At 36.2% G+C, this 21,657-nt stretch overlaps 3 protein-coding genes across 6 annotated transcripts; 2 read left to right on the plus strand and 1 right to left on the minus strand.

Moving 5' to 3' along the window:
* The first annotated feature begins 1,118 nt into the window (after positions 1-1,118).
* Positions 1,119-3,133, plus strand: LOC119066307 (cell wall integrity and stress response component 4-like). Of its 2 annotated transcripts, XM_037168692.1 has the most exons (5): positions 1,119-1,224; positions 1,736-1,802; positions 1,869-2,318; positions 2,379-2,555; positions 2,632-3,133. In XM_037168692.1, the coding sequence occupies exons 1-5, from the start codon at positions 1,162-1,164 to the stop codon at positions 3,072-3,074; spliced, it is 1,200 nt and encodes a 399-aa protein (XP_037024587.1). In that variant the 5' UTR covers positions 1,119-1,161; the 3' UTR covers positions 3,075-3,133. The 2 variants fall into 2 exon arrangements, with proteins under 2 accessions (XP_037024587.1, XP_037024586.1); XM_037168691.1 differs by having other exon boundaries at positions 1,869-2,555.
* A 2,837-nt stretch (positions 3,134-5,970) lies between these two features.
* LOC119066308 (ectonucleoside triphosphate diphosphohydrolase 5) lies at positions 5,971-9,908 on the minus strand. Of its 2 annotated transcripts, none has more exons than XM_037168694.1 (7): positions 9,646-9,908; positions 8,818-8,947; positions 7,711-8,031; positions 7,177-7,642; positions 6,936-7,114; positions 6,456-6,619; positions 5,971-6,354 (listed from the first exon to the last, which is right to left on the minus strand). In XM_037168694.1, the coding sequence occupies exons 1-7, from the start codon at positions 9,673-9,675 to the stop codon at positions 6,262-6,264; spliced, it is 1,383 nt and encodes a 460-aa protein (XP_037024589.1). In that variant the 5' UTR covers positions 9,676-9,908; the 3' UTR covers positions 5,971-6,261. The 2 variants fall into 2 exon arrangements, with proteins under 2 accessions (XP_037024589.1, XP_037024588.1); XM_037168693.1 differs by lacking the exon at positions 9,646-9,908 and adding an exon at positions 9,192-9,413.
* Positions 9,909-12,034: 2,126 nt separating this feature from the next.
* LOC119066310 (ethanolamine-phosphate cytidylyltransferase) lies at positions 12,035-21,657 on the plus strand. Of its 2 annotated transcripts, none has more exons than XM_037168697.1 (10): positions 12,035-12,393; positions 16,220-16,357; positions 16,856-16,968; positions 19,570-19,636; positions 19,702-19,814; positions 20,045-20,172; positions 20,229-20,414; positions 20,515-20,686; positions 20,745-21,371; positions 21,410-21,657. In XM_037168697.1, exons 1-9 carry the CDS (start codon positions 12,353-12,355, stop codon positions 20,888-20,890), a joined length of 1,104 nt encoding a protein of 367 aa, XP_037024592.1. In that variant the 5' UTR covers positions 12,035-12,352; the 3' UTR covers positions 20,891-21,371; positions 21,410-21,657. The 2 variants fall into 2 exon arrangements, with proteins under 2 accessions (XP_037024592.1, XP_037024591.1); XM_037168696.1 differs by having other exon boundaries at positions 12,069-12,393; positions 20,015-20,172.

Genomic DNA, 21,657 nt, shown 5'->3' on the forward strand with positions numbered 1-21,657 from the left:
TGTGGTGGAAAATTTGGTAAAGAAACTGATTCGGGACTTTTGAAGAGTTTTTATGCGGTTCAATTCTCCTTTTCCGTGGATGGCCAAACATATTTATACGGTCAAGATTTGACCTGTAGAGAATGGTTCATACGAAAAATAACATCCAATGGAAAGTTGGGCGTGATAACTGGCTCTGGTACTTTCAAAGTTGCCTACGGAGCTCAATTCCATTTTTCGTTGAAGGGCCAGACTTTCCTCTTTGGTCAAAATTTGGCCAATAAAAAGTATGACATTCGACGATTACTACCAGGTGGTATAACGGGTGATATAACCGATTCGGGTAAACTCAATGAAACCTATCAGATTTTATTACCTTATTCGATTGGCACTAGAACCTTTTTCTACGGTCAAAATCTCGGCACTAAAAACTGGTTTGTACGAGATTTGATTGAAGGAAAGGAACCGTGTGACGATGATGATTTGGACGACTGGGATCCAGATTGGTATCCCGATTCGGACAAAGATTCACATAAGGATTCAAAAAAGCATCGCCATTCAGATAAGGATGCAGATTTCGATGGACTGCTCAATATTAAAAATTTACTGAAAAAAGAAAAAAATTAATTTGCAAAAAGTTAATGAAGTCGTTGTTCTAATTTAGTTGCCCTGAAATGTAAAACTGCACGAATCGGATAACAACTCTTGGGTTTCAAAACCATCATTTTGTATTTTAAAAATATTCTGTGCGTGTTCCTCCCAAGTAAATCGTCTCGCAATAGAATCCCATCTATTTGCAGATTCTAGGTTTCAAAAGCATGTAAAATCCATTACTTAACTCGGAATTAAAAGTCAAGTTTTCCTAAAACTATCTCCTCGTCGACAATGTCATTTCGAATTCGTTGTGTCGATTCTAAGGATTCATTATTAACCTACTAACTCTACTCATCAATTCATACCACAGCTCTGCTACTCATAATTAAGAAGTGTCTATGTAATACATTTGTCCACTTCGCAATTATGAGTGGCCGTGCTATGATTCATACTGATCTTATCAATTTTCCTTACAATTTTGTTTAAATTGTTGTTGATTCGACTTGTTGACCCCGCTATCACTCACAGACCGTGTTCTTCTTATGAGAGCGCAGTGCGATGAGCGTTCAAAGCAAGAAGATTTAGTCGATGTTTCAACTGCACGAAAAGATAATGAAGTCACTCATATTTGTTTTGTCAACGATTTTAACGGTAATTTAGTGCAAATCGATAAATTATTATTAACCATTCCGCTAAGAATTTCTACAAAATCCAACTAACCTGTAATTGAAGTAAAAATTTTAGTCCGATTCGAAAGTGTTGCACTTAGGACCTGCTCTAAAAGATAGTGTTCTCTAAACCACAGAAGTAGATGCAGTGATTAGATGCACATTCTTTGTGAACAATCATAAGACACAAGTAAAATGGTGTCTTTGTTATGTAAGGCCGTTCTAGGGCGTCAGGATCATGTGGTATTCCCATTTTAAGGTAAATGGGAATTACATTGGTAATTGCGAGAGACATAGTTTTGTCTCGCCTGCATCAATTCCCTAGTCAGATTCGGATTCATAGCTTTCTTTTATGTCGAGTAGTGCTATGTGCGCACACATATAGATGAGGTAAAGGCTTCGGCTCGGTACATAACTTACAAATCGTCCAAATAAACGAGATCCGGTTCCGGTAATTTGTTCCGCCGTTTTTTAATACAAAATAAATCTTGCAGTTATGCCAGTCATCGACCGTGCAAAACGACACCGTCGTCGCTTCGTCGACAAAAAATTATAATTTAGGTAAGCGATTTAGTCTTTGATAATTTCTCACGTTTTACTGGCAACATGAAATATTTTCCTTTACAGCACCACTCTACCTCCTACTCCCGAATTTCATCACCACGTCCATCACAGATATAACAAATTATTTAAGAAAAAATGGATTCCAACAGAAAAATTTGTTGGGCTTTGCAGCAACAAATAGCTACGATTGTAACGGAAACGCCAGTCTGATACCTGTATACCGTTTCCACAACAATATCACTATGCAATACATTTTGTCGACCAATCCAACTCCGCCCAATGACACCACTTTACCATACACGCCAGATGGCATTGCATTCTACGCAGCAGATACGTTTAATACGAACTGTGGTGGACCGACTGCACCGTTGCATAGCTATTGGGTTCATAATACTCATTTTGTCTATACGACGGATAAAGCGAGTGCAGATACGGTGCTAGTTGAAATGGAGGGCGGAACATATAAAGGAACTGTTTGTCACTTTTGGCTAACTGATAAACCACCAATGATATTACCAAAGCCAGAAATTGTGATCACAACAGTACTCAACACAACAGTGCTGAACACAACAGTACCGACCACAACAATACCGACCACAACAGTACCGACCACAACAGTACCGACCACAACAGCACCGACAACAACAGTACCGACCACAACAGCACCGACAACAACAGCACCGACCACAACAGTACCGACCACAATAGCTTCCACCACAACAATACCCTCGCATTGTCCAGTAAAAACAGGTAATATTGTGTCACAGTCAGTAATTTCTTTTCGCACTTATTTCAAACCAACCAAATGTCCTAAATTCATCATCAGTGCCACTCTGGCGATTGTACAGACCGCTTTCCAACAACCATTTCTACACGACTTCAGAATCAGAAGCTCATAACGCTGTATTGTCTTACAGCTACCTTCGAGAAGGATCACCTGGTACAGTAGCAGAATCAGCATCAGATTGTACATGCGAAAAGAATTTCGTTCCCGTTTATCGGTTGTACAGACCTGGAATATTGGATGATCATTTTTACACGGCCAGTGAAGACGAAGCCATTAAGGCCCAGTCGACATATGGATACATTCGTGAAGGCATCGAATACTATTGCTCTCTGAATGGAGACGTTTGTGGAGCAACAAGACCACTGTATAGATATTGGCGGGGAACCGATCACTTCTACACTTCTAACATTGATGAGGGAAACAGAAATGTAATACCTTTCGGTGGTACATACGAGGGAATCATTTGCTATATTTGGCCTTAGATGCATATTTCGTTTTGTGTTGTTTAATGAAATAAAAAAAATAAAAATTTGGACGTAACTTATTCAAATTCATATAAAGTACTAGCATAGAACTACACTCGAGTCGAGTCGGCATGTTGTTGACGTCAAGCACCAACCACTGTTGACGCCGTAAGTGAGTTGACACTGGGCGAACCAATTAGACGAAAAAGAGGCACGCACAACAGGCCCAACGGAGGCTTAGGTGCAGAGATCGTCTCACCCCATACAATCTAATCTAATCTAGTTAGACCATGCGTAATTTCGATTTTAAATTCTCAGCACACTTACGGAGTGAATTGCAACTTTTAGGTAATTTGATTTAGACATTGGGTTGTCTTTCAGGAATTCATCGGCGACTGGAACAGTCTGACGATGATTTTCGTGCATGCACTAAAATCGCCGAACTGTTTTAAATTTGTTAGTTGCCTAAGGATGCACTTTTTCGATCAAAGTTAAAGCAAATATTGTACCGATCGAAAGCTAAGGACCTATGCTAAACGATAATAGAGCGAAGGACAAGTATCAACTTACAGTTGCTCACGAGGAGGAAACAGCTCCGGTTAGTTGTAGCTTTGGGCCGAAGAAAAAAACACAAATTTATCCGGAAAGTCAAAAAGTCAAATTAAGTTACGGAGAGTCACGGATAACAACAAAAAGTAACGAAACGTGACGTCACGGGAAGTCACATAAAGTTGAGAAAAAGTCACAAAGTCATGAAAATCCGGCGACATCCGGAATAGCCCGGATCTGTTTAAAACGTCACGTGAGATATTTTTTCGAGTATTTTTGAAAATATTACAAATTGGCTTCTCTTAGAAAACTATAAGTTTTACTATTTTCAGCTTTTAAATGTGTTATTCAAAAATAACATTTGATTTTTTGTCAAAATTTTTCATGTAGTCGCTGCATTTAAAATGTTAGTTGTCTCCATACTCGAAAAAATACAACATTTTTGGGCCTTCCAGCGAAACCAAAAAATATTTTAATTTACCTATCGAAACTGTACGTTTGCTGGATGCACTATTGAAATGCCTTGAAAATGAGCTATCACAACAATATATTGATAAAATTCACCCAAAAGAGATGACTTTTTCATTTATAAAATTCTTGAAAATTGCACATTGGTGAAACTTGACGCTATACCAAAACGACGGTAAAACCCACAATCCATCTACTTCGTTAAGCTCGAAAATTGGTTAAAAAAAACCGGCGGTGCAACCTTATATTGACTCCTTAAAAAAAAAACTTTTTGTTGAATTATTATTGCTAGTACGATGGTGAATCGCGGTAGGTCGAAATCCGGAATCTCTAAAAAAAAAATTGAAATCGACACACCCTAACTAAAATCATCATGTACTGGAACTATACCGGTCGAATTAATTCCTCAAAGTTGTAAATAAATAGATTTGTTTTAACTCACAGAGTCTCTATTCTGAGTAGGGAAAAACCGGGAAAAACAGGTTAACTGGTTTACCATTTCCCGGGAAATTTTTTCGTCATTTACCGGTTAACCTTCAAAAATTGAATGATTTTTTAAATGTTTCCTTTGCATAATACCTTGAATGGAATTATTCTTCTAGTTGCATTAAAGCATTACATCTGATTTGAATTCTTTGTGAACATTTTCATCGCAAATTTTATTTATTATGATAAGCAACTCAAGGTCAGCCATAACGCAGTAACTTGAATGGGTTATTTTTGGTGTCAAGCAAGAACCAGGATTGACCCCATTCCAAGTGACAGCGATAAGCTGAAAACACACTGACAACTGAAATTGCTGAGATGGACAATTTATGCTGCTATTCCTATTGTATTCCGTTTTTCACCACAGGCTAAACAATGGAAGTCGCACCATAAATTGTCCATCTCAGCAATTTCAGTTGCCAGTGTGTTTTCAACTTTAGGCTGAGAACAAACGATCAATTTTGCTTTGCTGAGGTGGACAATTATGCTGTAATTTCTATTGCAATCGAATTTTCACCACAGGATAAACAAAAGAAAATGCAGCATTATTTTCGATCTGAGCAACACAAAATTGATCCTTTATTCTTTAGCCTTAAGTTTGCAACTCCGAAATCGCTGTTCCTCAGAAAATTTACAGAATTCGAAGTGGAGAAGATCGTGTAACTACATCTTCTAAGAAACCAAATGAAACGACGTCCGTCAAAAATTCAAGAAGACAGTACTATATAACAGAAATTTTGAAACTTGCTCACGCTATCGATTTCCGATATTTCTGTTGAACTGTGTAGAAATGGAATTTTTTTAACCTGAAAAGTCGCAAATAAATAAACGGTAAACTCGCTTCTGCAGGGCTTCGCCAGCACAATAAGCCACTTAGTTTTTTAGACATTGATATCTCGACTTGTAGCATAAAAGCATTTGCCATTGGTGCGCGAGTTACAAAATCTCAACTCATCAAAAAACAAATGTCTAAACGAGTACTATTGATTTCCTGGGAAATTTTTTCTCATTTACCGTTTTTCCCGTTTCTCGGTTTTTCAAAATCGACGGTAAATGCATTCCCTAATTCTGAGATAATTGATCATCAAGCGTTACTGACCGCTGCTGGTTGAGATTATCGTAGTCTCGGTAGTCAATTTAGACAAATTTCAAATATTTTTGAAGACATTCAAAATAATTGCGATTTGTCAACTTTCGGCACCCTGGACTTTACTTGAATAGTCGCGGAATACCTCCAAATAAATTTCTAAAAATCTAGAATTCAGTTTTGGATTTTTAGAAATTTATTTGGAGGCATTCCTCGACTAATTAAGTAAAGTCCAGGGTGCCGAAAGTTGGCAAGCCGCAATTAATTTCAATGTGTTAAAAGGAGAAGCACATTGACGGCGCGATTGAAGAAAAATCCAAGAAATTTTTGATTGAGTTGCAACATTTTTATTTTTTGCCATCGAAATGTTTGTATCAAAAATTAAAAATTGTGTGCTCAACACTTTGCTTCTGTTGACAATTTACTTTCTTCGTAAAAAATATTTTTTTTTTTTGCATTTTGTGTCTTTTTGTGATATGTTTTCATGTTTTTCTTCCTCTCTCTTATTTTTTGTTAAACATAAATTCATTGCTAGTGATTCCCTGCTAATTTGTAATCTGCAAAAAAAAAGTAATAAACGGCGGTGTTGAACGTTGTGTGTGATTGTCGACCAGTTTAATTCGACGACGTTGGTTTTATTCGGGTAAGTACATTGTATGCACAGCCTAGCGCCCATGAAATTTCATGACCCTGAATTTTCTTGCAGAGCTGAAAATTGAGAAGAAGAAAAGAAGTTCGTCAGTAAGCCATCAGTTTGCTATGAATGAACATGGATTGGAGTAATGAACTGATGTGCGCATTACACGTACCTTAATTTTCGTTTGCGGTTTCAATCCGTAACCCTCCTCCAATAACACAGCCATGTAAGAAACATCCAAACACATAAACGGTTGATCTGTATTCGGATTTGCGCAGATTTCTTTTGCCATTTTGTAAAAATCTGCTACGGTAACATCACCACCATCGCCAAATTCTAAAAATTAAGTTTAATTGAATTAACATAATTGCTTCCACGCCACGGTACGACTGTGTATATCGGGAATGAGGAGGTCAAGGTCCAACCATGGTAGGGAGCAGATAAAGGTAACGTGAAATTCGTGCAAATTAACCTTAAATTTGGCAGACGAGTGACGGAAGAGAATTGAGACAATCTTTAGTTATCTAAAGCAACTGCTGATAATGTTAGCCGTCCGGCTGCGATGACGAAGGGTAAAAAAATGCATGTCATTCGTCGCCTTCGTGTCTGTAGTGCGACACCCAACGAAAAAGATAACAAAACCGAAACTTACCAATCATTCCGGTCTCGATAGCGCGTTCATAGTAATAACTGAAGGCCGTAATTTGGAGTTGATTGAGAGTAATTGGCTTCGGATTGACCAACGGCAACGTTCTTTGCTTAATGCTACGAAGGCAGACTTCAAAATCAACAACTGGATTTTCGATCGTTGACTTGACATTGTCCTTTCCACTGAAAGTGAAAGATGAAAATTTTAACTTTCGAACAACGATGTTTGGTATGAGGTTCTTTACCTGACTGAATAATCGACGTTGGCATACTTCCATACTTTGCTTTTGACTATCGGATTCACGCACTCTGATTGGACGCTCGTCTCGTTCTTGGGATAACCATGTGTGAATACAGCATGACGAACAGCCATTAATCCCAAATTCAAGTAACTGTTTGTAAACACTTCGATCTCTCCACTCCCGACCGGAACTCGGTGCGTGTGGCTTTCGAAATTGGGATTTTGTTTTGGATCTTTCGGGGCGAATGTCACTTGTGTGCTACCGCCACCCAAATCCAAAGCTGCTACAGTACTTCCCGTATTCAGACGGCCCAACAAAAAGTTTACGGTAAACCAGGAAAATATTCCCTCATCCGTACCGTCCATTATTTCGACATGGTTTTCAACCAATAAGAATCCGGAATGCTGAAATAAATCGCGCACACTGTTCAACAAATTGTCTGCTTTAGTTTGATCCAGCAGACGTAAGCCTGTAGAAGACGAAGAAAGAGCCATGAGAATTTACCAATATTGAGCACAACAAATGTAATTGACATACCTGCAGTTGCCTTTAATACTAATGGAGTGTTTGACCACAAATGTTTTGGAATGAAAACTTTAGCTTCGTCGAGCAGTACGGCAATTTTGTTCGCTCCTTCCGTCGGATTATCGACGAACGACGATAGGCCCGGTTTGACCTCACGGAATATTTCTTTATCTAAAACTAGGCGGCCATCAAGATAGCTTTTATGGAATTCATAGGCCAATACACGACTGCCAGTCGAACCGGCATCGATAACAACAGCATACTGACGATCTTTGTAACCTAATCTTACGGCTAGTCCATCGATGGCATAATGAAATGAGTCTGTGTATGTACCTGAAACAAAGGATTCGGTTGAACGCAGGCAAATAATGACTGTACATCTACGCCATTAGTATTTTAGGGAATGCAACACGTGCCACTCACGTGCGTCATCAGCTGGTATCAAAGTATAGTGAACTTCATAATGGTTTTCATGAGATATAAAGTGTGAGTCAGATGACAAAGTCAACCTTCATGATCTTACTTTGACAGAAGCCGATGACGCCTAAAGCGCGTCGTTTTTGATAATCGTTGTGACACATCACGTAGAACTTCTGCATAGAAAATAGATGCTCGAATGTAAATGAATCATCAGGGGTTCACATGTCAATCCACTGTGAACAATACCCCCAAATAAATGAAGAAAATTCTACTCAAAATGAAATCGACGTTCACTAAATGAAACGGTTGACAAACACATGAAAGTTACCCGGTTGCTCTTTTAGCTTCACGGATTGTATCAATCCCAAGGTTGCTAGAGTAACAATAATCGAAAAAGCACACAAAATGCAAAATAAAACAAAATCGATTTTCATTTAACTATTGGTCAACAATGGATTCCGTCAAGAAACAGACGCTCGTTTCTTAACTCTTGAGCTAGGTCGTGAGATATGCGAATATCGCCTAACAAATCGAATCTGACGTAGATTCTAACAATTTCAACTGAATTCTATTGTTGAAAGTTATCGAATTACGTACGTAGTGTCTACGTGTACATTTTTGAATGGCGTGGTGCACCTATTATACACTATAAACCTGCGGAAATTAAATTTAATCAAATTGTATTGTCGCGTTACTTACCGAAAAAGAATACTAGAATCACCACACACACAATTAAACTGAGAAAGGAATACAACAATCCATTTTGATTAGACAGTTGAGAATTTGGTCGTTTCGGCCGTTTTGGTGCGGTTGAATTCGATTGAAGAAGCTGTAAAGGAAAGTGTGAAAATGCTCATTAGGCTGATGACTCATTGTAAAAGTGGACGCTGTTGAAAGGTGTTTGTATGTTAAACGATTAGCGTTGCCGAGATTATGATGTTTGGATTCGAATTGTCATTGCTTAGTGATAAGATTAGAGAATTTTGTTTTGTAAGATGATGATTAGAAGTTTTATTAGAACATTATAAGATAAGTTACACGGCGAAGATAAAAAATGAGTTCAAAACATTTACCGATTCCAATTCGTAATCGCGTTTATAGGTCATTTTTGCATTTCATAAATAGCCAACACATCAAATCCATACTATGACATACGCGGTATGGAGTAGATTCATTTATCGAAAAAGCAATACTTTAATTGAGAAATGAAATTAAATTTTCTTTTATCAACAAAAATTTGCCTGTGCAACAAGATAACAAAAACCTATAACTTTTTGACATATCTGTTTTGCACTGACATTCGGACGTCCGAAACAGCAGAGGAAAAGGGGAGAAAAAAGATGACGAAATTATCAGCGGCGCCACAAGCCACGAGAAAAAAAAACTTGTTTCGTCACTGTGACTCGTCTGATGATAAATGAAGATAGCCTATTACATAAACACGCTGTGTATTACACTGTTTCCGATCAGTTAAATCAATAAAATACGCTTAATCGCAGTACGATATTTAAATACAAAATATATTACCTTCCGTTGACGAAGATTTTTATTGGACATTTTTAATTTACTTTACTATTAAAACACAGCACAATATAATGGTAATACTACGGGACACAGTTATCGTATATTAGGATACGCAGTCATTCGAACAACAAAATCAAACAACAAAATAATAGTTTATTTTGTTAGGACGTCAACCGACCGCGACCAAACGATTATTGACAATATCGCGGCTCAACGAAGACAACAAAATATAAAACATTAGATATGTGACACATTTGACAGTTCGTTTTGATAAAACCATTTGTCGGTAATACAGAAGAGTTCACATTTTATGTTGTCAACGGTGTGTGAACCAAATTCAAAATTGAGCGCCCACGTAGTGATGGATAAGTATGTGTTATGGATAAGTATGCTGGTATTTTGATGGGAACAATGAGCACGCCTAATGGCCTAATGATGCTACTTTAAAGATTTAAACACATGAAATTAAGCTCTGGTTAATTTGGTGAAAACATAACTCTCAGAAGCTCGAAAAACGAATACTCATGGCCATGAGTCATGGGCTCCTTTGTCTTTTGCGGCGTGACTATACGTTTTTCGAAATTTTGACGCTTTTCTTTTTACCAGAAGGATGACGAGAAACCCGTTTTTGCAGTACGATGGTCTTTACATATTCGTTGGAAGCATTGATATAAGAAAGAAATTTTGTGAAATGGTGTCAATTTATTTATATGTAGGTTTCATTGTCGAAATCCTAAATCGTAAATTCACATTTTTAAATTCATTCTGACTCAGAATTATAATTTCGAGTAAATGAGTCTGGCTTGTCCTTAGGCTTGATTTCCATATGCTAAAAAATACTCCGTGTGATAGACAAAATTGAATTCTTTACTTGACAGTTAGGTCTCTCACCGCTCTTACACGGAGTACTTTTTGTTGAGTAGAAACCATACTTAAGAACTTTATAAAATGGTTACGCAGATTATGTAGTTGGTTCATATGATGTCCGTTTGACAAGTGGAACGCTGCCTGTTGCCATAGTGAGACTTTATTTTTTGCAAGTTGTCATACGTGCACTAATTTTTTTTTTGAAAAATACAATATGAGCGAATTGAAGGATACATAATATGACCCAAAAAGCATTATTTCCATACGATTTGACAGATATGTCATGATATTGAAGTCGATCCAACTTTTACCAAATGTGAGCAGGTTATACTAACCTTCACATATCAAAATGTCTCATGAATAATAATGTGGTTGGCTTTGCCTCGTTAGCACAAGCTTACAACTAGTCCCGAAAAATTCCACTTTTCATCACTCGTAATGAAAAATACTATTTTGGAACCCTCTTTAAGAAGGATGAAGAAATAGTACATTTTACGCTTGAAGACTGAAATTCGACGGATTTCGACACGCATTCTACGATCGAAAAGTTCAATTCAAATGGATTTTCATATATGTAGATTTTTCTGGCTGCTTCGTTGTTGAAATTTGTATAGCGATTTCTTCGATTCTTCGTGATGAAAGCTGAATTTTTCGATTATGGAGATCCCCTCTAGTGATTTCATACAAAAGCAGCGATGGCCTTTCAAAATAAAGTGGTCCAGCCGCACCATGCTCTGATCTCTGATCAGGGTCTGATCGGAATATGATCTGACGCCTGATTTTTTTTTGTTAAGACGTATTCCCGGAAATATCAAATGTTTTGTAAGTGATAAAAGCGTTCACTTCAGTTCTCTTCTTAGCCCTTCTTCAAATAACCTGAATTGACCTGATAGGCTTAAGTAATTCTTCAAGTATGCGTAGCACACTATTATACAAAGGGTCATCTCAGAGAATATTATGATGTAAAAATATAAGGAGTTTGGTGTATGGTGCCGAAAATTTTGTGTGTACTTTGAAGAGAAAATTCTGGTACAACGTTGTTCTAAGGTATCACGAATTTTCTAGTAGATAAGGCAGACTAAATTTTTACAATTCTAACATATTTTCTAATATATTTTACTTCATTCTTAAATAAGTGGGTGAAAGGGACTGTAGTTAAAATAGAGGGGCTCAGCCTCGACGGATTTGAAAATAGAGTGGCTCCAAGAAATAGCTTCACTTCCCATTGTACTGTATTCTGCATTTTTTTTTTAAATTCATTATCTATGACATCTATGCGTTCGCGTGTGAAGTGCAATGCATCAGTAATTCTTTGTTCGTACATACTCGTCAAATTCAGACGTTGCTAGCCAAATAAACCAATGAAAATTACTTTAAGACTTTTGTGTAGGCTATTTTGATTTAAAAAAATTGGAAAAACGGTGTAAACGAATGAACAAATTACTTGAATAGTAAATCCAATTTATGAACCACCCTACAATTTCTTGTGTACATTTTGGCTATCGGCAAAGCAGTTCAGAACTTTGATACGAGTTGTTTCGCTTTTTATATAATGACAAGAGATATGTTTGTGAAATATACTTTTTTGAATGGTGCGCGTTAGGCATATGGTTTAGTCATTTATATGTGAAAATTCGGTGAAACAAGTAATAAGTGAGAGTGTTATACGTAAGGTCTACGAAGAAAAAGTGCTGTCCTAAAATATTAATTGAATAAACGGACTTCAATTACTGGACTTACATATTTTAAGAACCCGATCGAAAGTGTACTGTGACTGAAACATTTGAAAATAAATTTTTGATAAAGCGAAGCTGTCGTTTGAACTTCAATTTTGATCTATCAAATGGATTCGAAAGAGGGTGTGCGAGTTTGGTGCGATGGGTGGTAAGTGACGATAAATTATTAATTGATATCTTTCCCTTGAAAATAAAATCAATATTGAGTTGTGTCGCGGCCGGTATTTTTCCATTTGATTTATTGTTCTACCGCGTATTAATATCGTATACCGATCAATTTCCAATGCGCTTTTTTTACACCGCAGCATTATTCAAGGTCAGTTTAATTAAACTGACTGCAATGCAATGCAAAGGTTTTTCGGAAGTGTCGACCGTGCAATTGGGCACAAAAAAATGAATTTACTGTTTCTGGTTTTCGACGCAAAAATAGCAAAACGAAAACATTTTTTTTGTTTAATTTAACTATAGAATGTTTTTGTATGTATGCTTCCTGTGTCCATACATTGTATATCTCAAGAATATGATATATATTTGGATGAAGTACACGTGCAAATTCGGTTGGTCTCGTTCTTCCTCAATCATATTTGTATAACTCAAACCGTCGTCCTATAGCTGTATTCATCGTACACGTGGGCGTAATACACGAATCGTACGATTTGAATGATGCAATAAACTGACATGCGTATATACATTCTTGAACTGATAATATAAACACTACCAAAGTGTGTTGTTGTAAAAGTCAGAACGTGAAAAGTCTAGGAAAAGTGATTAACTCACTCGAAACAGACGGAAAATTTGAATGAATTAAATGCGCATTTTTTGTAGAAGTTGTTATTGCGTGCAATTATGCATTATATGGAATCATGACTGAACTATGGGTCTGTGAAATTAGGAAATTTCAGCAAAATAATTTCAGTACTTTCTGTAACTAAAATACGCTCGAATGAGTAGATTAGGATTAGTACTGCAAATCGCAACAACAAAACATTTACTCGTTGCTCGGTGCATTTCACAAAATTTTTGAAATTCCAACAGTCAAGTCAATTATCTGAACATTGGAATTTCAACCATTTTGAGTCAAAATATCATTCTAAGCAAGACATATTGTTCTTCGGTATGCCTTTAAAATGCATAGATTTTCACCATAAACCAAATTCCGTTAACCTAAGTCGATAAGCGTTTCTATTGTATCTAACAAATTCGTTCTTAAATCTCGTCAGCGATCGATTTCAATTTGTTTCGTTACGATTTGTAATTTTAATTTAGTTTGTAGTTTGTATTACCTCAATATCCATGTCGATGTAATTAAAGTTAAAAAAAGAACAACGAGAATATTATTGACCTTACACTACTTACTAACTATCGTTTTTTAACTTTACAAGTAAGTCACGTACACTCCTGTTTGAGTGTATAACATCTAACATCTAACACTTAATACAGTAATACCAAGTCCGTATACAATTGATTAATCTTTCCATTAAACTAAATATTTGTTACAACATTTCTGTATGAAAGGTCGCAACGACTGTAAGGATTTTGTATTTGTTTAGACTAGCGACGACAGCAACGATAGACAGATTCCATTGATCGAGTGTTTGTTCGTTATCTTTCATGGGTTTACGTTTCATTAAATTGGGATTAACAACACCGTACTATCCGTACTCTTTATAATGATGGGAGACTGTTTACACATTTATTGTGGCTTGTGCAACGGAAAATCAGATAGGCTGCGAGTTGTTATATAAAGAGAGAGATAGACTATACTTTAATTGAAGTTTTAGATTTAACAATCCTTCGATGAAATTTAACTAAATGCTGGTAAAATACTCAAAAAATCACCGTCAAAGGTTACTCGAATTCCTTCAAGCGTTCTTTTCCCTTAGACAAACTACAATTACTCTCAGTCTTTTCCCCGAAAAAACGCAGTCATCTTTAGCAATAGACTGCATGTGTATACTGACATTCATGGTCATTATCAACAACGTAAATTTGTTTGCGGTTTTAATTGATGAAAAATTGAAAATGACCGAACAGAGAATGTTCGTATGTATCTCATCGTCAACAACATCTCGTTTAATGACTCATCACGTTCGGTGTATACTTGAACGGTCAATTATAATCACATTAACAAATAAACATGCAGTCATCGATTACAACGAATAAGGAAAAAAAAACTCACTGCGAATTGCAACAAACTATTAATTTGTCATGATTCTCGTTATTCTGTTTCCTCAACAAAAAATAGGAAGACAAAAAACTCTACCAAATTCCGTGAACACAATTTTCATTCATTAGCGTAACTAAACATTGGTTTATCAAGTTTACATACCATCAATTTTGAATATTGCTATAATTGCGAACAGGTCTGTAAAGCATGTTGAACGAAAAAAAAAACACTTTTTCAAGTATAATGCCAAGGTCGTTTATTTTCTCTTCATAGAATATAATCGGTACACGACACATCGTCCATCTATAAAATAGTTATTTTTCTCGAATTTACAACAAAAATTACGACAACATACAATGTAGTTCGCTTAAATCTCTGCGACAACGTTACGGTAACATGAGGTGTTATTACGTAATTCTGTCTTATCAACAGCGTGATGTCGTCAAACGTAAATATTATCTCAGAATTAAATAATTTGATGTCTGATCGTGACAGCATCAATGAATTAACACAAATATTGAAGAAAAACAAACTTCAGAGGAATGACTATCCAATACTAGATTTGTAGATATCATATAGACTGTGATATGAAAAGAGGCTGTCTATTTGAATCATAGATCGACTGGGTCAGCTGTTATCAACAATGGCGTCAAAATTAAGTGTGCCTTAATGACCTCTTACATGGCGAAATGTAGGTGAAAATTAATGAAGTAAAAATTCTTATCATTAGGCAGTGTACGTGGCAGTACGGCTTATAATTGTGAAATATCTATTATACACAGCGATTATAAATAATTCTCCATTATCTATGGTCAAGAATTGCTCTGAATCATTTTACCGCATAGTGTGATGAATTACATAGTACAATTTCACTATCAATACCACTCGATTCGTCATTATCATATGTCAATATAATAAATTTGATACGCTCTGCTTGAGTCGTTTGACTTCTAAGCATATTTTATTTGACGCGTGACGGCTGTCTGTAGGAATTTATTTATTTGCGAGAACATTTTCACAACTACCTTGAACTATGCACAATTTTTTTTTAATGAACGCTAAATGATGTTAAGTGTTGTGGGCTCTTCCACTTAACACTGCGGGCGCTTAGCGATCAACAATGTAATCAATTAAGTTATTTTTATAAATTGGAAGATTGGAAGATGTATTTTGGTTGTCTCGGTAATATCATCTCAATGTCAAACTGTAAAATAGTTGTTTGCACTACGTGAGGTGAGAAAACACGATCATATTGCTGAGGGCTGGTTCATGAATATTGTTCTTTTGTAATTTGGATTTCAAGTTTTCGAATATTTTTAACATGACTTGTCAGAATTCTGTAACTACTCCTCCTCTAACACCTCCACCTCCTCTAACACCTCCTCCTCCTCTAACACCTTCTCCTCTTCTAACACCTCCTCTTCCTCTAGCACCAGGCGACGTTTATGAAAAAGCCCTTTGTTTGATTGTCGAATCTCTTCTTTAATTTTCATCAGATTGAAACAAAATGTTTTACTTCATTAATTTCAACATTCGCGTTTCAACTGGTTTTTATGGAACACTTTGTCAAAAAAAATGATGTGGCCCTTCTTAATTACATGCTTTGCTTTAAAACGACTTTACTTCAAAATTTTGCGCCCTTAAAGTAAGAATATTGCGCCCATTAAACCCCTTGAGTAGCAGTCGATAACCAGGATGATAGACTCGTCTAGAAAACGGTTATTTTCTCTAAATATTAGTTTAAAACAGTTAAAATTGAAAGCTTTTGTTAGAACTCATGCTTAATTATGTTTAATCTTTGTTACAGCTACGATATGATGCATTTTGGTCATGCCAATTCATTGCGACAAGCTAAAGCACTCGGCCAAAAGTTAATAGTTGGTGTGCATACAGACGCCGAAATAACCAAACACAAAGGACCGCCCGTTTTTACGGAACAAGAACGGTACGTATGGAATTGACCAATGGTCATTGACCATTTACAGCATTTACTAGAACCGAACTTTTGCATAAAATCTCGAAGAGTATTGCACTTCTATATTTAGTCATCAAATTACCGCTTCACGATACCGCACGAATGTTATCAGAGAAACGGAGCGATAAATCGAAATTAGGTTATCACATGAATGTTCTTTTATGATTCTGAAGGAAAAACGACACATAAATTCCTCTCAGTTTCAATGTAAGAAATTTTCAAATCTCAGTGGTGACCTTTGTACTTCAATCGAATGGTTCTCATTCCGTTTGATAATGAAGTTTATTATTATTCGAATCTGTTTCGTCAAAACGCAATATATATACGAATGTTCAGACGCTACAATTAATTATTTTATCAATTAACTTTACAAAGCTGGAATCGTATGTTCAATTACGTCGGTTCGAACGATAAACTTCTTCGAAGAGTCAATGGAATTTAAATAGATTTTTTTTCTGTATTTTTTAGGTACAAAATGGTCCGAGGCATTAAATGGGTTGATGAAGTTATTGAGAATGCACCCTATGTGACGACATTAGACACACTGGATGAGTACAATTGTGATTTTTGCGTTCATGGAGGTTAGTTGATGAAGATAATAACAAAATACTTTCGTTTATTTCATTGCTGGTTTGTCCTTTTCACTTTCTTGGTGGCATGATAATTGTCGTCAGATCAAATGATTTTTTAGCCGACCGGACTGGACTTTTTTTTGTATACGTTGTTTACGTTCAAACCATACATATCTCGTAAAAAGAAGAGGGAAAAAAACTTGAAATGATAAGAGGCATATTTTGCTTAATGAATGTTTCCTGTTTTAGAATTGCGCGAGAGATAAAATTTTTTATTTCGTTTGAATTCTTTTAGCTGAGGTTATTTCAGTTCTAGGTTAACAACAATTAGTTGTTTTACAACAAACAATCAAAATTCGCTGATTATTTGAAAGATCATGTAACCGGTGTTGTTTCAGTCTGCGATGTTATATACTTGACAACCATGACGTAAATCCTGAGCATTTTATATTAATCGATTTTGATTATGTTGCAGAAATCGTGTTTTGATGATCACAGCAAATAATGAGAGTAAACCACTCATATGAGCGCGCACAAGCCTGATTACACTAACTGTGGATTTACATAGCAACGTAAAAGTGACAGATGCAATGTTTTTTAAATACTGCAACCCGAAATTTCATTCATAAAATTAAAATTATGAATGAAATTTCGAGTTGCCGTATGAGAAAATTTTTGCATCTGTCACTTTTACGTTGCTATGTAAATCCACAGTAAGAAAACATTATAAAAGCGATGCAAACGGTTCAAATGCTCGCTACGAAAATCTATACCGATTTTCAAATCAAGATGTCCCAACAAATAGTTAAAGTCGATCAATATAAAATGCTCTAGCTTTAATCAGTAATGTTTCCAATTACGTTCGCACTTGAAAACTGTAATTAATTGCGGTTATCGTTACTTACACTCGCATCAGTAATGTAATATAATGTTGCCTGACCCAATGAATATGAAATTGGCTCATCAATTATATATAATGCCAGGCCCCTCATGAAAGTATCTGACTAATCTGGAAAATAGACAGTAAAGATTAGGTGACTCAACAATGTGAGTTAAGTTTTATTGAAAACGGGAAAACTGAACCTCTCGTTTTTTACTACCTCACATTTCAGTTAGACAAACAATGGAAATGGCTTCTTGTGTGATTACATCGAACTCTTCTTCGACTACGAAATAGTTTTGCCCGCTCCATCATGCCACTAAAAAGGATCCAACCCCGACAAAGATAAAAAATCGCAAAAAAGGTACACATTCGAAAGAATGTAATGACAGGACTCGTTACTCATTTCGACAAAATCTCGTGCAAAAGTATGCCATATGTAAATCTCAAATCACAATAAGGGGCTGCGCAGGGACTAACCTAAGGAACATCGTGGGTGGGAATTTTCCCACCCGCGCCTTTTGAATTCCCATCCACGAATTCAATTTTGACCACACTATAAATTTTTACAAAAACGTAAAAAGTACTTTGATTTTAACAGTCAGGAGGTCGACAGATCCGTACCACTTAAATTCCAAGTCGTTAATTGATGATTTGATTAAGAATTCCTGTGTACAAGACTGTCGACCACTCGCCGACTCTAGACAACATGATATTAAAGTTAATATCACTTAGAAATTACAAAAATCGACAGTGGCAGCGAAACCATGTCCTCAGCATTGACAAGAAAATTAACCATCTGAACATATTGATCAAAGCTCAATTTAAATTCTTCAATAAGGAAATGTGGAACGACCGGCTTTCACAGTTGAAAAAATACTCTAACCAACTGTGGAAAATTACTAGGCTGGTTAGCAATTGCAAAAGCAGTCTTCATTCCTTAAGGATACATCAGGTGCTAGCAACTACAGACCAATTAGCCTGCCAAACTCCATCAGCAAAATCTTAGGTAATCATATCCAACAAGCTCTAAATAAGAAAAACTCTGCAGGATTGTTCACATTTGACATAGAGAAGGCCTCTGATAGTGCATGGCATAAGAGTCTAATACACAAAATGTTCCTTCGAAAGTTTCCTTTCTATCTTATTAAAATTGTTCAATCATTTCCACAAAAACGGTCTTTGTACCATATTGTCAGAAATCTAGGATATCTAGCTCATATCCTAGCAGTAGTCCCACAAGGAAGCGTGCTGAGTGCTACCCTTTATTACATATTCACTTCAGATTTGATTGTAACGTTCTTTGTGAAAAGAATTTTTTCGCAGATGATTACTGCAAATCTGTTTTGCCAAATGGCAAAATTATCAAGAAATTGCATGCCATTGGTAAGATCTCAAATTATTCTGCAAAATAGGAAATCAAATTAAATGACAACAAAACAAACGCGGGCTTTTTCACCAGAAGAAGGGCTCAGAAGTGGAAGGAAAATGTGTTTCAAATCTCCCTAGGAAAAATTCGACTTTTTTTAATCATTGTTTTTGGCGCCTCTAAGTAAGAATTAGGAAGTCATTTTTGCGCCTTTTCGTCGAAATCCCACCCACGGGAAAATCCTTACGTTAGTCCCTGGGGCTGCGTGTCTTCTCATTCAATCTACCGATTTCATCGTCGTTCATTTGCTGCAGCAGTTTTCCATTTCTGATAAAAAATTCCTTTTTCTTTCGACTTTCAGATGATTTGACCATGACAGCCGATGGAGTCGACACTTATCATATGGTAAAAACAGCGAAGCGATATAGGTAAGTCATCGATTAATTTGTCCAATTCCAAAACCTAAATTCATTAACAATCAAAAAATCAACAGAGAAGTGCCACGAACGGCTGGAATTTCCACAACCGATTTGGTGGGTCGAATGCTACTGATGACCAGAAATCATTTCCGTCAAGGGACCCAGGAGTATTTGATTGAAAAGGAAGGTGAGTCTCGATGGCTTGCGGATGTCCATCACTCTGTTTTTATGTCTGAATTTATGCTCTTTCCAAAATGATATTCCGTTTACTGCTTTGTTTTTGCGTCTCCTTCTTCCTTCGTCACCTATCCAACACAATCCCATTTGTTCGTAATGTAATACAACCTCTCTTTTTGGTTCGTCTTTAATTGGGCTTACATGAATTAGAAAAACTGATTAGAAAACCCCGTATATCAGGTTCATCAACAATGGGTCAAGATGCAAAGGCCAGAAGCCCTTGGACTGGTTGTTCCCAATTTTTACCAACTACTCAAAAGATCATTCAATTCAGCGATGGCAAGGCACCAGCTGAGACTGATAGAATTGTAAGTTTGGCTAACATAATATTGTGTGTGTTTAAGTACTAATGATTGTACTTTAGGTGTATGTAGCTGGAGCTTTCGATTTGTTTCATGTGGGACATTTGGAGTTTTTGGAAAAGGCAAAGCAAATGGGCGATTATTTGATCGTTGGTCTGCATACCGATCCGGTCGTCAACCAGTATAAGGGTAGTAACTACCCGATAATGAATCTCCATGAACGAACGTTGAGTGTATTAGCATGCAAGGTAAGGACAAATCGTCAGAGATCAAAGTTTTGTCTAATTATCGGTGTCGATTCCTTCTGTGACCGTTTCGCTCACCAAATCAAAATTCGTTTTTTCTCAGTATGTGAATGAGGTGGTCATTGGAGCTCCCTATTCTGTGACCAAAGACTTAATGGATCATTTCAAAGTCAGCATTGTGTGTCATGGCAAAACACCGATATCAAACGATGTTGATTCCAGCGATCCATACGCAATTCCAAAAATTATGGGAAAATTTGAGATTTTAGATTCAGGTTTGGTTTGATGGATATGAGTACGAAAGTTTGGGTAACCAACCAGATCATTTTACAGGTAGTGATATGACCACCGAGCAAATTGTCGAGCGTATCATTCGCCATCGATTGGAGTACGAGAATCGCAATAAGCGGAAAGAGAAAAAGGAACTGGAAGCTTACGAAGCATTCCAAAAGGCGAAAGAGGCAGAGAAGGCCGGATAGTCATCATATTGTCGACCGGACGATTAAAACAAAAAAAATATAATCTCTTTTGATCGGAGAGTATAATTCTTCGGAAAATCAATTACGTCACTTGACGATTATACTTAAAAATCTATTAATCAATTTGCTTTTCGTTGTATTTACCCGGTTTTAAGACGATGGAAACCAAAAGGAAAAAATTAATAATCAAATTTCAAGTAAAATATTATAGTGCCAGTGAATGCTTCGACGAATGTGGTTGTGTGAATTTGTGGACACTTTTTTAAGGCTTCTGACTAGTGAGTGTAATTGAATCAATGAGACATTATGTAAACGCGTTTCTTCAAAAATATGGAAACACCTTTTCTCTGCACCTGTTGAAAATCGTTTTTTTTCCTTAGTTTTTTCTTCTTTCTTTAATTTATAAATTTGTTGCTGCCTAATCGTATTTTCGGTCTGTGAAATTCTATACCAAATATTTGTAAGATCAGTGTATCGCATCGTAAACTTTAGTTCGTATCGTTTATTTCACTGTACCAGTACCTTCAATTTTGTAGCGCATGTTGAACATATTTTTTATTGATGTATAAGTCATCGGCAGTGAAATATTAACCAAAATGAAAAACGATTTTTTTTTACAAAATTTTACTTTTTAGTCTTTTAATTGCTCTTGTTGTGTACACACAGAGAAAAATGTAATTATTTTAATGGACAGCAGACATACAAATTACCGTGGTATATGAAATATAAATAAATAAAAAATAAATTACAAATCAACCAACAAAAAA

The sequence above is a fragment of the Bradysia coprophila genome, chromosome IV, assembly GCF_014529535.1.
Source record: "Bradysia coprophila strain Holo2 chromosome IV, BU_Bcop_v1, whole genome shotgun sequence".
NCBI classification, from domain to species: domain Eukaryota; kingdom Metazoa; phylum Arthropoda; class Insecta; order Diptera; family Sciaridae; genus Bradysia; species Bradysia coprophila.